Genomic DNA, 17,754 nt, shown 5'->3' on the forward strand with positions numbered 1-17,754 from the left:
GTCGTACTTTTTTCCATGCAATTTGCCTTTTTATAGTTATTTATCAAAAAATTGATCACCAAAAATATTGGAAATATGCTAAAATGCAAATACTTCTGTTCAAGGTTAATTTTTTAGGTCTTAGGTTTGAGAGTTTATGCTTGTTAATATTTGATAAAATATATTTTAAATAGGAAAAATTTTAAACCTAGAAGAATTCAAAGGATATATCAATGAAGGAAAGTTGGTAATTATATGTTGGAGCCCAAATAAGGCAAGCCCAGTCCATCCAACTAATCGCTTAATATATCTATCGATCACTGTATATATCATATCTTATCCATCTGTATAACTTCTTCCTTTATCTTTCAATTAGGGACCAAAACATACTGTCTCTTACTAAGATGATCAATATTTATTGTTAAATAACACGCAATTTAGGGTGGGCCAAGATAGGCCATGATGGTGAATCTTTCAGTTTTGTTTCTTCATCTTCGAAGATCACCAGCGGCAAAACTGTGCCTGCGACCACCCCGCCCCTATGCTAGTTTCTCTCCTGGATTTTTACTAGTATATTCTGATTAAATAGTTCATATGTTAAATTTTTTTGTGGGGTAAAGGTTGCTATTTATCTCTTTTGTAGGCCTTTGTCCATGACCCCCTCATCAATTGGCGTCTTTTCAACTTTAATGAAGTCCCGCAAATGTCAACTCTCACAAGTGCTCATGTCCCCCCAGTTGTAAATATTGATGAAACTGCTTCAAATCGAGAGCTGCTTCAACCACAAAGGGGTGCTCGCGAGAGGGAACTTCTTCAAGTATATCCCTTACTTTCAACTTTTAGATTTTTTTTTTTTTTTTTTGCGAAATAACTTTTAGATATTTAGTTTAAGCATTCTAATAGTTCATCATTTCTTGTCTTTGCGTAGGCTGTTCATCAGCTAGGTGATGCTAATGAGGTTTTGAATGAGCGTGCTGTTGTAGTTATGGCTCGCATGAGTCATAAACTTACAGGCCGTGATTTTTCTACATCTGCGTTGGCGACAGCTAACTCTATACCACATACACTCGACCACAGTAACTTGATAGCTGGTGATATCCCTGAAGTTGACCATGGACTATCAGTCAAACTACAAGTTCAGAAGCTGATTTTGCAAGCCACATCATCTGAAAATTTGTGTCAAAATTATGTCGGGTATGCTTTGTGTTTAGCTATGCTCTGGTTTCTTTGCACTTACACACTGCACCTATAAATTTGAATATATGTTTAAGAATCATGCAGTTGCACCCCTCTTCCAGCGTCCTACATGCCTTCTAAATTTTTTTGGGACTGTTACTCGTATATGTATTGTGTAATAGTCACACTCTCTGCTTTAGTTTCCGTGACATTGCTGAACAAAACCCAAGGGATCTCAATAGGAATCTCCAGACTATTTGTTTCATCAATCTGATTAAAAAGATAATGAAACCTCCAACCTTCAGGGATTTTGTGCAACACTTCTAGTAAGTTGACACCATTAGATATATAAGCAGGCCTAAAACTTTTAACCAATTCATACATTTCCCCTCAAAAGAGTCCTTATCAACTTTGTTGCCTTTTAAGTTGGAGATATCATAATTAACTAATGTATGCAAAGAAATTTAGGTAGCTGGGCAACATTCAAAATGTTGCAGAAAGTTCTTGTCATTTATTACAAAAAGGTATGTGTTTACTGACCATAGACATCTTTATTGTTTCAGGTGGTGCCCATTTTGGTAGAAGAGAGAGTTGTCTTGGAATTTTCTCTGTATATACAATGTACATAGCATGAAGCCTTGTTGTTCTTAGTATAGAGATTATATAGTGCATAATTATTAGGGTCTATGATTCCATCAAATTGTTGACATGGAACAGAAAAGGTACATCTCAGACAGTTGGCAAGCTGTACTAGGAAGAAGCCAAGGGAAGAGGTGATGATTAAGTATGTATATAAATTCAGTTTGTTAGGTAGTGATACCCCATGTTCAGTTAGTTCTAAGAGTTTCAGGCCATTATATCGAATCTGCTTGCAGCTATGTTTTCTGTTATATTCAGGGAACATCACCTGCTACAAGTCACTTTTGTACAGTATCCTCTTTATCTATATATGAAAGGTTGACAAGTGTTGTGTGTTTATTGTATTGTTTTCCAAATAAGCAATGATGATTGACCTACCTTTTTTTTTACACAGACTGACCCTTGATGTTTTGGTGAGATCACTGTTGAAACTGTAGGCTGTAGCACATTAATTTGATCATTCATGGTGGGGGTCTGATTATTGCTTCCACTTGGAAAATCCGGAGCTATTAATGAAAGTTCAAGTAGCTTTTTGAATTTTGATGAACTTTAAAAGTTTGAACTGTTTAACAGAGATTGGACTCAAGATTCCACATGGCAATCTCTTGTAGAATTAGTGTCAATTGCCTAGGTTTTATCATCCTCGTTCCCTGTTTCATTATATGCCTTGAGGGGTGGTTTATTTATACCCTTACAGGGAGGGGCTTGTCAGGGGTTGGACATGTGTTTCCTATTTTTATACTCCCTCCGTCCGAAAATAGTTGTCACATTTCTATTTTTGTTGGTCAAATTGACTAAGTTTTAACCAAACATTATAAGTCAATGACTCATTATTTTAAAAAACTGAAAATTACATCTTAAAGTAGATTAAAAATTATTTCCGGTGACAAACTGTAAAGCACCATTTTTAAAAACATTTTGGTTATTTATCCAATACTAAACCCCTTTTGTGCTTCCTTGATTTTTTTAACAAACTTCTTAAACTTCGGTGCAAAGTCAAAATTTTTTCCAACCGTCCCAGAAGAAAGGATGGTCAACGAGAAAAATCGATGGTAAGGTTATTATGGCGTCCGGTCGAGCTTCGGCGCCGGGATACTTTGGAATCGATTAGTCGTAAAAAGTCGACAAGTCATTCTTATACATATTTTTATTAGATTTAATATATAAAATATAGTTGAACGCCCATCAGTTTATAGTTTGAATCAAAAGTAAAAGATAATAAGCAATAATGAGATGTATACGACGTAGCAGATTGTTAGTTTACATATAAATTGAATCCAGAAATTAGTGATAGAAAAGAAATAATAATATGAAGTTCAAATGATACAGAGATTAGGGATATACTTATATGTTGAAAATGATACAAAGATTAGATAGCTTGATGCTTGAAGCCAAAAAGTAGTGACAGGAAAGAGATAATAATATGAAGTTGAAATGATACAAAGATTAGGAAATAATAATGGGACCCTATATATATATGTATGTATGTATAAGTATAATTTATGTATGTATAAGTATAATTTATCACATTCTAAAAATTTATTTTATAATTTGGTAACATAAACAACCAAAAAATAAGAAGAAAATGGTTAGTAATATCCACTTATAAAATTTGAAGTTGTTAATTTTACTGATTTAGAATATAAGAAGATATCTTTTCAAAAAGGAAGATATCTTTTCTTTCCGTTCACATATGATCCCGTATCTGTTGTGTCTAGAAGATCTTTTCAGTTCTTACATATGTACAACGGCAGCAACTTCTCACTTGGGTCTTCCACAATTCTACTCACACACTATCGTCTCAATGGAAAATCGATCAGGTATAATTACCGTCATTTGCTTCTTCTTTTCTTAACCTTGATTCTTATATCTCTAGTCTACGCATGCATGTGTAAATATATGCGTGTGTTCATGTCTTTGCGCTTTTATTAGGACACTTCTTGTTGCGATTGAAAACATTTTAGATTTTTAGTCCTGTTTGTCTGCCATAAAATTTGTGTTTGGAAGGTAGTAGATACTAGAGAGGAAAAAACAAATACACTATTTTACATGAAAAAAAAAAGGCCTTTGTCTAATTGTGTTATTTAAATTATATCGCAATTTATAGCACACTTTGGAGCAAAGATGTCCAGAATTGCACAAAAATGAAACTTTATGTTGTTGGTTTTCTTAAAAATGAAACTTTGTTTTGCTCTTTTACTGGTTTTTGGGAAAAAGAAAGTTTTGAAAACGAAAATTTAAGATTGCATTTTATTTATTAAAGTAAAACGCAAGTTCATTTTGCAATTCCTTAAAAAATATGAAAAACATCCCATGCTCATTAACAATTTAAATTTTTTATAAGTTTCATGTGCCATTTTTTAATTAGTAATGGTTTGATCATTTTTAATCCCATATTGTGGCCAAACTCAGAAGGAAACTTTTCTCAGTTATTGTATATAATGTTGGATGCTTATATATTTATGGTTTAATGATTGTATAAATTTAAATGGATTATTTTATGATGCTTTATAACCAAAAGACACTGTCAAAAAAGAGGCCATTTCGGGCTAATATAACTGTCCCGTCACACTAGTTTCCGTTTGAAAGCAAAAATGGTCGCTTTCAGTCAGTCAGAATGTCTTTCAATCCTACGACACCGATAGGTCGGACTAAGCCTTCACAAATGACCAATTTTCTTGTAGTGAAGTACATCGAGTTGCATGCTATGAGTGATGATTGTATTATAATTGCTCTGTTAGCTTCTACTTATTCTTAATGTTAGTACCTCTATGTTAACATTTACAAAAAAATTATTAAACCTTGCCTAATTCTCTATCCTTCTCTGTTTCTAGTTTAATTGTTGTAAATACACCAGAATTTTAGACAATATAGTACTATAGTGGATTCAACCTGTATTAGACTTTAGAAGTCCTTTACTGATCATTGTGCATTTGTATCATTACTTTATTTTGAGCGCGACAAATACAAACAACGAACTATGGTTTAAGTTTATAACCTTTCATAAAAACAAAAATAGTTAAATACACAATGAAAGTGTGGCGTTTTGGTGATTAACAGTGTCTAAGAATATGTTTAGCAAAAAAATAATAATAGCAATGTCTAAGAATAACTATATCAACTTACTGTTGTTCTCTATTCTCTATCACATTCATCCTCAAATGTATCATATGTTCTGAATAATTAACGTCTAGCATTTTAGGCCTAAGATTATAAAAAGAATTAGAAGTTTTAAATATTTTTGCTACATAAGACTGCAGAAGAGTAGTGATTCAGGTTATCCCTTTGATTTTGCTTGTGTTAGGTCCAAAGTATCGTAGAAGGGGGTTGAATACGATACTCACTACAATTTAAAATTCTTTCGAATCTTGCGGATAAACAAATTGCAGCTCTGTAATGGGTTTCGTGTTCCGGATAATTATTAGGTCGGTTTCTGAGGATATGAAAATATTAAACCAACACACAATATTTTCCAAGGTGTATCTGTATATTGATAAATACCTCGAAGGGTGCTATAAATCCAAACCCGAAGGTTGGCTACAATGACTATTGATACAAACACTACAACCCCTAGCTTCTAAAAATATATTTCTTTTGGTGTGCTAAGCTAAGGGGTTATGTGGAGAGAGTTTGTACAATATGTGTCAAGAGTGTGTTTTTCAATTGTGAGAACACACATGGGGTATTTATAGGCTTTTCATAAACTAACTATGGTTAAGCCAGGTGATCCAAGTTGCGCCTAGTAGCGCCTAGTATTTCTTCATGCAGCATATATTCACTACTGTAGCTAAGTGGCACTACAATCACTAAACCATCAGTGTAGTTAAACTTTCCTTGAAGAAATCTTTTTCCAACTCCAACTTGCGCTGTTGAGTTTTCTTCTCTGTGCAACACTATAAGAAGCTCCCTGCCTTAGTTTCTTTGAAGGCAACTGGCAACTGGCGCTAGTAATCACCACAGCAGTCCAGTGTTATCACTCCTAGTTGTTAGTATCGCCACTAACATTAACCATGGTTAACATGAAGTTGCGCCAGTTCTTCCATAGACAGATGAAAGCAACAGCAGCATATACATGTATCCAGGCGCAACTTAGTTACCTTAACCAAGTTGCGCTCCTATGGTTGAGTTTACTCCCTCAGTTATATTATTTTGTTTATGCTCAAGTTGCGCCATCCAGTGGCCTTGGTGTGATCAGTTTGCCTTCAACTTATTTGGCAAAAGTTACAACAGCCGCTGCACTACAGTATACTGAAGTCTTTTTATCTAGCGCAACTTGTGAATTTCCCAACCTGTCCTTGCGCTCATATACTTCACAGTTGACAGAGTCTTGGACTCATTTCCTTATGGCGTAGTTGCGCCACTACAAGTTCTCCTGTGCATCAGTGTGTAGAGGTGATACATACATTGTTTATTTCATAACAAACATTAAGTGGCGCTCCTTCCAGTGACCACTGTATGTATATATGCCTTAGTCGCTTCTTGTTTGATTCAAATGGGGCTAACAACATGTCCTAGTAAGCACTGCAAGGAAGGTGGCGCTCCAAAACCCTATTAGTTGTGAACACGTGACATCATCTCCATGCATAATATATATGATATATTATATTATCTTTATATTAATAAATAGAAGTATATATAAATATATATACATATATATAAATTATTTATATGAACATATAATAATATATGTACATATATTTAAATATATTCTCATATATTCAAATATATATAATATATAATTATATGTAAATACAAATATAAATATATATAAATATATATAGAGATATATATAGTTATTTATAAATATAAATATAAACATAAATATATATAAAGAAAAATATATATAAATATATACATATATATAATATTTATATAAATATATAGTAATATATATATATATATACATATATTTAAACATATTCTCATATATTTAAATATATATAATATACATATAACTATGTGTAAATATAAATATAAATATATATATAAAGATATATATAACTCTCTCTAAATATAAATACAGATTTATTTATGCACATAATATAATATATATATACACACTTACTTATGTAATTGCTTATGTAAAATATAAATACATATACTATATACATATATATTTATTTAAATATATATACATATAAATATACATATACATATGTTTAAAAACATATATACATATATATTATATATATTATATTTAATTATATATACATATATACATATATATAAATATATTTGTACATATACAAGTATATAAGTGCACACATAAAATGTCACTTGCTCATATGGATTTTGGAAGCTTTGACATATGGCATTTGAGCAGCAAACTTGGCATGGCTTGCAGAATCTAGGCATTTGACTTGGCTTGGCTTGGCTTGGCTTGGCTTGGCTTGGCTTGGCTTTGGAACAAATGACTTTTTATGACTGGATCAATTCTTCGATCGATAAATACTCTGCACAACTCCGTACGTGTTGACGCTTAGTGCCCTGGTCTGGTTCACAAGCGACTAACACTGAAGTCAAACATTGCCGTCTTTGTCAGCAAACATTGATCAGTCGGTTCGAGGTTAGTTTATGCTTCAGTTTGTTGATTATAAATAACCAACCAAGATATATTGAAATACCTTGGTTCAGGAGGTTGCACTGAAATCTTCCGAGTGCTTGGACAACATCTTCATTGCTTCCACAATCTTGAATACCTCAATCTTTATTCTTCACTGAGGCATGAACATAAATGAACTTCTTCCAGTGAACTTATTCCTTCAAGACTGTAGATGACTTTTTCAACCTTTGTCTTCGTATCTTCCGATTCCGGTGCAGGCGTAGTGTTATTTACTTGTCCGGTTCTATTGTTGAGTTATCATCCTTATGTAACAGATAGGGTTGTCTTTACATTTAGACTTGCAGCTTGTAAAGAAAATGAGGAAAAGAACAATTACATAATTCAACCTTTTCTAACAAAATGCAATATTACCTTCCCCTTCTCAGAGGAGTGGGACTGCTGCAACTTTTGTTGTCAAAAAACCCAACATCAAACAAATGGCTTGAGTTTTGATCATTATGAATTTTTTTGCAGAAGGTAATTCTCCTTCAAATACTTCCAACTAAATCTGAACCAAGTACGAGACGTGATAAAAGAAAAGAAACATATGTTTATAAAGAACAAAGAATCCACTTCATCTTTAATTTGGATGATTTTATTGTCATCACACTGCATTTATAAATCCGTGTTTTTACTTTTGATATTTATTTTTGTTTTTGAAAAAGATGGAAGATCTCTATTAAATAATATGATCCCTCACTTCAGGAAGAGTAAAACCGAAGATACAAAAAAAAAAATATAAACTAATTATCATACCGTATAATAACTCAAGTATCTAATTAAGTCTAAGAATGACAAATTTCTTCAAACCTTTTGAATGATAAACCCAAGTAGCCACCCAAAATTAGACCTTATCCCATGGCCAAAAACATCCTTTAAAATTCTTTCATTTCTTTCCAACCAAATAGCCCATAAAACAGCCAATATCGAGGCACTCCAGATTCCAGAAAGACGATAGTTACCAATTAAACAACACAATAGTAATTGTGAACAAGACCTAGACATGCACCAACTAATACCAAATTCATCCAACAACTTATAGTATAAAATCTGAGCAAAATCACATTCCAAAAATAGATGTGTGATTGTTTGGTCTTCAATTTTGCAACACAGCCACCATCTTGAGGAAAAAAAATTAGTCCCAAAATTTGTCAGCAAAGCTCTGCTCTTCACTCCGAGTAGTTAGTCTATCATATAATCACACTTAATAAATATGTTAACTGTGCTATTTCTTTGATATGCTGTGTAGGATCCTTGAACAATGTGAATCAAGATGTCCCAAATCTTCAAAAACCACTTCTTGATCATGGTAATAGTAAGGATGAGGCTGGAGGTGGAGGGTGTCATACTGTGACTTCTTACGAAAATGCCGGTCTTTTCCAGACTGTCTTTTTCTCTTGGATAACTCCTTTACTTGCATTAGCAACTACTAAAACAACTTTAGATCTTGATGACATCCCTCAGTTAGGCCCTTCTAATAGTGTTTTTGGAGCATTTCCATTTTTCCGAACAACGCTTCTCGAGTCATCATCACAGAATAATAATTATGCGGATGTGGGAGGTTTTAGTAGTAAAAATAGAGTTGTTACCACTGAGCTTGGGCTTGCTAAAGCATACATTTTGCTGGCTTGGAAGGAAATTATTTGGACAGCTCTCCAGGCCATAATTTACACACTAGCTCGTTATGTTTCTCCTTATCTTATTGATAGCTTTGTTCACTGCCTTTATGGTAGAGAAGTATTCAATAATCAGGGCTATATTCTTGCTTTGACTTTTTGTGCTGCGACATTTCTAGAGGGTTTTATACGGAAACATTGGATCTTTAAGATGCAGCAAATTGGAATCAGGCTTCGAGGAGTGACAACTGTAATGCTTTACAATAAGAGTTTGACCCTCCCATCTTGGTCATCGCAATTGCAAGGAGAAGAGGCTAGCAGGGGCAGTGGAGGAGAACTAATCAATGCTGTGGCTGTTGATGTCCAGAGAATCCAAGGTTTCATTGTGTACATGCATGATACATGGTTAATATTTTTCCAAATCGGTTTGGCTTTGCTAGTTTTGTATAAGAAGTTGGGACTTCTTGCCTCTGTTGGTGCCTTTGTTGTAACATTGATTTTTATGGTAGTGAACTCTCTATTTATGACAAGGCAGGAGAAATTTCAAAAAAAACTAATGGAATCCAAGGATAATAGAATGAAGATGACTATCGAGACTTTAAGAAATATGAAACTTCTTAGGCTTCAAGGATGGGAAATGAGTTTTATGTCCAAGATTCTTCAACTTAGAGAGTTGGAGATGCAATGGTTGAAGAAATATCTATATAGTTCAGTATTGATAGATTTTTTCTATGGGATAGGTCCGACTTTAGTGGCTTTATTCACTTTTGGTTCTTGTATATATATAGGAATCCCACTTGAAATGGGGCAAGTGTTGTCCGCACTTGCTACATTTCGGGTTGCCAATCTTCCTCCTTCCAGATACATTATACTGGCTAGTCCAAGCCAAGGTTTCCCTTGGAAGAATCGCCTCTTTTCTTTCCCTCGATGAGCTCCAAGATAATGGTTTAGAGAAACTGCCATTGGGTAGCTCTGATAAAGCAGTTGAGATAATAAATGGGAACTTCACTTGGGATAATAGTTTATCTACTACTACAGCAACATTAAAAGACATAAATTTAAAAGTGTCTCGTGGTATGAAGGTCCGCATATGTGGTACGGTTGGTTCTGGTAAGTCGAGCTTACTTTGTTGCATTTTGGGTGAAATGCCCAGAATCTCAGGAGATGTCAAGTTCTGTGGGACAAAGGCTTATGTTGCTCAGTCACCATGGATACATAGTGGTACGGTTCAAGAAAACATACTGTTTGGGAAGGATATGGACCAACATAGGTATGATCAGGTTCTTGAAGCATGTTGTCTTGAGAAGGACATAGAGATTCTTTCATTTGGTGATCAAACTCTTATCGGTGAGAAAGGTATCAACTTAAGCAAAGAATACAAATTGCTCGCGCACTCTATCATGATGCGGATATCTATGTATTTGATGATCCTTTTAGTGCTCTGGATGCCCATACTGGTTCTCATTTATTCAAGGTATATTGTTTATATCATTGTCTTTTAGTACATGCTCAAAGGTTGAATGTTTATTAAGATTTTGATAACAGGAGGTTCTTCTTGGTCTTCAAACTGTTGTTTATGTTACTCATCAAGTTGAATTCTTGAACGTCGCTGATCTAATTGTGGTGAGTTCAGTAATAAGCTTTCTTTTTGCTTTGTATTTTATTAATACGTAACGAATGCCAACTTATGGTATATCGGTAGCAAATTTTGCAACAACTATAACCACACAACTGCTGCATCTCTTGCTTTACCATTAATGAATGTTATAGCTAATTATAACAGTCGTTCAAATTTCAATATATTAAATCACATATAACCGCAATCTCTTTAAAACTTGCTGCGTAGTCTGATTTTTCTTATATGTTTTTACTTATTTATCTAACCGTACTAGAAAAACCTGATAATGAATCTTAGGATAAACTTCTATACATTAATGGACTGGTGACCATTTTTCTTTCCGATTTGTTCCTTGTATGTATATTAAGTTAAGGACTGGTGTCGAAGTTGCAACTAAATAAAATAAATCAGAGCACTTAAATTAAGTAATTAACTTACAGGAAAGAACATGAAAAGTTGATGTAAATTACAGTTTACTTGTTGCATTAGATCCAATAAATCTTGCACAATCACCCCTACATCAAATTCGGTCTGAAGTTCTTCCTGCAGAATATTGCCAATCTGGATGATTTAAAAAGAATGAAATGATTGCAATGTGATACAATTATTACCCAAAGGAATAAACTGGCATAAAACCTTGTAGAATCCCAAAAATCTTTAAACATCCTCTCGCCCTTTCGCTCAATGCCTGAATGGCCTTTCTCTCCTCTAAACTACCAGACTAAATCCTTCCCATGACTTGGTGTTTTTCTCTTCCATCTTGTTGACTTGATAAAAAATCAAGGATCTGAATGATTTGATGAAAAAAAATTGCTTAACATGTATCACAGTATAATCAGTCTCAAGTTAATTTATTACGTGTGCATAATTCATAAAACTATATTTCTCAGTTTCACTTAGTTGCCAAGTATTCTATAAGATAATAACTCTTGTGATTGAAAAAATGATGAAGGATGATTCTTGAATATACCTAATGATGCAAGTGACTAAATTATATAAGAATTGGAGATAAGAAGGAAAAGAACTTTGATAGAAGAGAAAGATAATCATTATAATTTTTATAATGATATACTTTTTATAATTTTTTTATAATTATATAATATACGTAATTTTCAGTTAAAATTCGGACTGCAAATAAATCAAATTTGGGACGGAGGGAGTATTAAAAAAAATACATTAGGTTATTATTACAAAAAAGGATAAAACCAAAGTAATATTCACACAAAAATATTAATTATCAAACAAAATTCAGCAAATTTTGGAGGCCTAGTTCATCTAGTAGTGAATAAATATTACCATATCAAAAGATTAGGCTTAGTTACAGCACCAAATCCAAGCAAATACAAAGTATATGTATAATATGTATTTCTGCATAGAGAATGATGTTACAGAGCTTTCTGGTCAAGGTATATATATTTTTAATTAACTACGTATTTAAATGGAAATTAGATTAAAATAAAGGTAGTACATTTCTTATAAATCATTTACTTATATTATTAGAATAGCTATATAAAATTAGATAGTTGAGCTAAATAAGTTTTGAGAAACGCCACATAACCTCTCTCGTCTTCTCCTTTATAATCATACATTGATTAATGACTTAATCCCGGGAACGTCAAATTCCTTAACAATTTGAGATCTTCTGAATGCCTTGAATTTCTTGCAAGGTACTGTACAAGTTGGAAAGTATGATGAGATTCTTGTTCCAGGGTCCGATTTTATACAACTTGTAGGTGCACAAAATGCAGCTCTTTCGTCCACACTTGAGTCCAACAGGGCCGTGTCTAATTCTGCAGATAACGCGAAGAGTATTATTGGTAAAGAAAATATGAATGAAAACATAGATGATGAGAGGGGAGCTGTCGGTTTAGCACCTGCAGCAAAGAGAGATTGGTAGAGTCAGGTTCCCAGTCTACTGGAAATACATCACAACTGCCTATGGAGGTGCTCTGGTGATTCTTGTGATTCTGGCCTCAATCATCTTACAATTTCTTCGAGTAGGGAGCAATTACTGGTTGGCATGGGCAACACCGTCATCAAGGGATGTAAAGCCTGTTGTTAGTGGATTTACACTAGTGACTGTCTATGCATCCTTGGCACTTGGCATATGTTTCTGTACCCTTGTTGTAGACTCGCTAGTTACAGCCACAGGCTATAAAACTGCAACTATACTTTTCAAAAATATGTTGGAAAGCATTTTCTGTGCACCTATGTCCTTTTTTAATGCTACACCTGCTGGGAGAATTCTCAACCGAGTAAGTGCAGAATGCTATTTATGCATTCCTCTACTTTTTTTACTGTTCACAAATTACATGTTATAAATAACAACATTTGTAATAAGACTCGAGTACTCATGTTCGACGTAGGTATGTGTCGCTTGTCAGACTTAAATATATATATGATAATTCAAATGTTCGCTCCAAATGATGTGAAATAAAGAAATTGTCGTTAATGTAAATCACAGTACTGTAGTTGGTCTTAATTTTATTCTACTAACTAGTTCCATCCACTTCCTAATATATAGTTCTCGACTGATCAAAGTGTTGCGGAGACCCGGATTCCTTCCCTGCTTGCGTCCCTTATTTCCTGCACGATCCAACTTGTGGGAATCATTGCTGTGATCTCTACTGTAGCTTGGGAAGTTTTAGTCATATTCATCCCCTTGATTTTTGCCTCCATCTGGTATCAGGTAATGCCTTTAACTTTTAAGACCGTGATCTTGTTTATCATATTCCTCTTTTGCCACATTTAGCCATTGTAAGATAATATTAGCTACTGCAGTTTCATTACAACTTTCTAGGTAGATAGCCCATTAAATGAAAAAAACAGACAAAGTTTAATTCACGAGATTCAGTTAGCAGAAACAAAGAAACAATTATGTCTGTTAATTAGTGTGTATCCTAAGGGGCAGCATATGTTTCACAAAGTTCAGTTTTAAGACTGATTCTTGTAAAATGGGTAATCGGTTGAGTACTCGAGTTAATGAAACAGTGGCTTTTAAGTCGAGAAAATTGGTTAGCTTTTTATCGCCTTGTTATTGAAGAATCAAATGATTTTTTTTGGGAGAAATGAGGGCTACACCACACTATTTTTCATTAAACAAAGCTTCTAAGAACCTAATAGAAGGAGTACTCCAAAGAAGAGGCAAAAAAAATCTTGAAACAGACCGCGGGAAAAGAAACAACCTCGAAACATGCCTTTAACTTTGCAGGAAGCTCACACCTGCCTCCAAATCTTTATCAGGTCTTCCCAACTGTTCATCTAGTTGTTTGGAATCTTAAAAGATAAGTCGGTTGGACTGTGGAGGATATATAAGGTCGTATATTCTAGTCATCTGTCTTCGTTAAAGTTAGAACATATGTGAATCTAAGAACATGCACAACTCCATGAGGTATAATGTATCCAATATATCGTGGCAAGTGACCATTGTGCTAAGATTCAGATTACCTCCATATATTAATTTTGATTTTTAGCTCTATTATCTGGGGGCAATAGCTGGCAATAATGCATTAAACTAAGTAATTGAACCTCAATAAAATCATTGTTATGATTAACATCATATTTTTAATCAAGATCAAGTGTACAGTTATCACGTTGGAGATAAATGTCACTTCGTAGTTACTGGCTCTTAAATTGGTCTCTTAAACATCATTTGCTATGGAAGACCCCACATTATGTTCAGCTCTGAGTCTATATGGCAAAAACGTTTCTTCCATATTGTGAGATGTTAATTATCCATCATATGCAGCAATACTATATGCCTGCATCAAGAGAACTTTCACGATTGTGTCGGGTCTGCGAAGCTCCGGTTATTCAATATTTCAATGAAACTATTTCGGGAATAGCAACTATTAGAAGTTTTGATCAAGAGTCAAGATTTCAGCCAACATTTATGGAAATAGTGGATTCGTATTCTCGCCCTGAGTTCCAAGTTGCTGCTGCAATGAAATGGCTATTGTTGCGGTTGGATGCATTCTCTTGTATTACATTGGCCTTCCTTTTGTTTATCTCAATTTACTTCAGAAAAAGCATAGATCCTGGTATATATTTTGTATTGTATCTTTTGGTTTTGTATGTTTCCCATTGTAGTCGTAAATCTACAATTTAATTTTTTATTTGCATGTACAGCAATTGCAGGGCTTGTTGTAACATATGGACTAACCTTAAATGGTAGTCTATCTGGAGTTATATGGTGTTTATGCCATTGGGAAACCAAAATGATATCAGTAGAGAGAATTATTCAATACATGACCATTCCTAGTGAAGCTCCTCTTATCATACAAGAAAATAGGCCAGATAATTCTTGGCCATCAAGAGGAGAAATTGATATTCATAATTTGCACGTTCAGTATGCTCCACATTTGCCCCTCATACTACATGGTGTAACATGCACTTTTCCAGCAGGGATGAAAACTGGTATTGTTGGAAGAACGGGAAGTGGGAAAACAACTCTAGTGCAAGCACTTTTCCGGGTAGTTGAACCTAGAACTGGTTCTATTGTCATAGATGGCGTTGATATCTCATCTATTGGACTCCAAGATTTGAGGTCAAGGCTTAGCATTATTCCTCAGGATCCAATCATGTTTCAAGGAACTTTACGGAGCAATTTAGATCCACTTGACCAGTACACAGATGCACAAATTTGGGATGTGAGTATTCATTTGTCTGTGTCTTTTCCTTTAAGATTATGATTATAACCCGCACATGGTAACTCAAATGTTTTACAATATATTTGTAGACTTTAGATAAATGTCAACTTGGAGACCAAGTCAGAAAGATGGAAAGAAAGTTGGATTCTAATGGTTTGTCTATTTTCTCTGCAAATTATGCAAATGATTTACGTTTTAAGAATCTACATTGATGTGCATGCCTGTTTTATGACAACAATGCATATAGTTCACGAGAACGGAGAAAACTGGAGCTTGGGTCAGAGACAGCTAGTTTGTCTTGGGAGAGTGCTACTCAAGAAAAGTAAGGTGGTGATTTTTGATGAAGCAACCGCTTCAGTCGACACAAATACTGATAATCTTCTTCAACGAACTCTCAAGGATTACTTTTCTGATTGTACCCTTATCACCATTGCACATCGTGTCACTTCTGTTCTTGACAGCGACATGGTTGTGCTTCTTAGTCACGGTATATTCAATTACTCATCTCCATTAAAGTATGATAGTTTTATTTTTTTACTGGCTATACTTTTAAAATTAATTGGTGAAACCTGATACCCCCAGCTATTTATAGTATCTTGCTAATTATTTTGCAGGCCTCGTAAAGGAATATGATTCCCCTTCAAGGTTATTGCAAAACAGGTCTTCCTCATTCTCAAAGCTTGTAGCAGAGTATACATCACGGTCTTCTAATTCAAATGCACGCTAACTCAGTAAAAATAATGAGATGTTGGTACTTTTATGACAACTCTGGTAATATATTTTAGCCAAAATGTTCACGATGTGTGCTACCTACACTTTTTTTTTAATATAGTCGTTTACACACTCATTTCGGTAGCATATCTATGCCAAAGTATATTATCTTTGATGATGAACTAATGTTTATGCTAATATTAGCTTTTGGCTCCCCTACTGCCTAAGAAACGAGACACCTGCTTAATAAATTTCCCTATGTAGTTTCCAACATCAGTGACTACTCTCTGTGACATGAAACCTGCGTGCATCCCATGGAGTTGTACCCAAATGTCTAGTTTGTTAATGACTATAGTATGGGGTTTGTCTCCCTCCTTCACCCGTTCGAACACCAGGTGGAACCGGCCAAAGGTCCAAGGGCTACCCTCAATAACTCGTTTGATATACAGAAACCGATTGGCATAAAGCTGCTTCACATACATACCTCTTCCTGGCCTCCATTATGATGCCATTTTGTATTGCATGGCTTAAAAGTCGATAGGGGATTCTTTGAGGAACCGACCAACTAAGCACCAACGCCCATCTATTTCACTGAGAGATCATCTGAAACTGAAACATCCTCATATGACAGCCCACCTTGTTCTTCATCCTCTATACTAAGCATTGTGAACCTCCTCTTCCATTTCCTGAATCGTAGACTTTTGTCTAGCCATAATGCAGTACTAGTACTATAACGAAACTGAAGTTTAGATAACGACACAGAAACTGACAAAACACATACTCACCATGTCAAAAGACAAGACGGTGGGATAGATTAATGTTTTCGATCAAGTAGAATTAGGACACAGCAGACTGTCGGTCTATCGCATAAAACCATTTTATTCACAATCATGTTAATGTATGTTTTGAATCTGCGGAACAAGTTTATTCTATTTTGATTATCGAATAACATTATTTATATGGTAGTGAGGTCAGGATGCAAAGTAATACAGTAAAACCTTGACAATCTCTAAATTTTTGGGGTTGGATAATTTCAACATAATAGAAGGGAGTGCATGGACTATAACACTCCACTATTTACACACTCATTTGGGTAGCATATCTATGCCAAAGGTATATATTATCTTTGATGATGAACTAATGCTTATGCTAATATTGGCTTTTGGCTCCCCTACTGCCTACCAAATGAGACAGAGGTGCTTAATAATTTTTACAGGGGAATCATTGGTTTGAAGATATTCTGTACCTACTTAGAATCATTTTTGTTGGCTAGGGTCATCTGCCTAAATTGTGTCTGCATTTTTTATGCAGTATAACATAGCCATTCTTTCTGTTGGACAAACACTGGCTTCTGAATGTTAATAATAATGTTAATATGCGATATCATAAAACTGAGTCTGGAAGGCCTCATGATTGTCAGATTCCAGATGATAAAAACCCTAGCAAAAAGCACGCCCAAGAGCTACATACACTGCCTACAACTAATTGCCCAACACTCCACTATTTTTTAAAACCACCCAGCCAACATTTTACACCTATTAGCTCCCTCCGGTTGATATGCTCCAGATTCAGTCTTTCCAGGCCATTAATTATACAAGATAAATAAATGAAGGGACTGACTTGATCAAAAGCTTTCCATTTCATTATTAAGTTGACAAGCATAGGCATTTCATTATCAAAAGCTCAGTGTTGTCTCTGCAAATGGTTCAAGTATCAGTTCACCTTGGCTCTCTTCTAGTCTCTTTTATAGGCATTTCCAACGTT

At 34.5% G+C, this 17,754-nt stretch overlaps 1 protein-coding gene and 1 pseudogene across 4 annotated transcripts in view; both read left to right on the top strand.

Moving 5' to 3' along the window:
* The window catches only part of LOC108200593 (serine/threonine-protein kinase TOR), a 34,675-nt gene extending 32,542 nt beyond the window's left edge, over positions 1-2,133 (top strand). For all 4 annotated transcript variants that reach the window (XM_017368814.2, XM_064085693.1, XM_017368806.2 and 1 more), the window contains 3 exons: positions 623-796; positions 908-1,173; positions 1,719-2,133. In XM_017368814.2, coding sequence (XP_017224303.1) covers positions 623-796; positions 908-1,173; positions 1,719-1,737 — 459 coding nt within the window. In that variant the 3' untranslated portion in view covers positions 1,738-2,133. The remainder of the gene's footprint in view (positions 1-622; positions 797-907; positions 1,174-1,718) is intronic.
* Positions 2,134-3,491: 1,358 nt separating this feature from the next.
* On the top strand, positions 3,492-16,295 carry LOC108223376 (ABC transporter C family member 3-like; annotated as a pseudogene).
* The last annotated feature ends 1,459 nt before the right edge of the window (positions 16,296-17,754 follow it).

This window comes from Daucus carota, chromosome 1 (assembly GCF_001625215.2).
Source record: "Daucus carota subsp. sativus chromosome 1, DH1 v3.0, whole genome shotgun sequence".
Taxonomy (NCBI): domain Eukaryota; kingdom Viridiplantae; phylum Streptophyta; class Magnoliopsida; order Apiales; family Apiaceae; genus Daucus; species Daucus carota.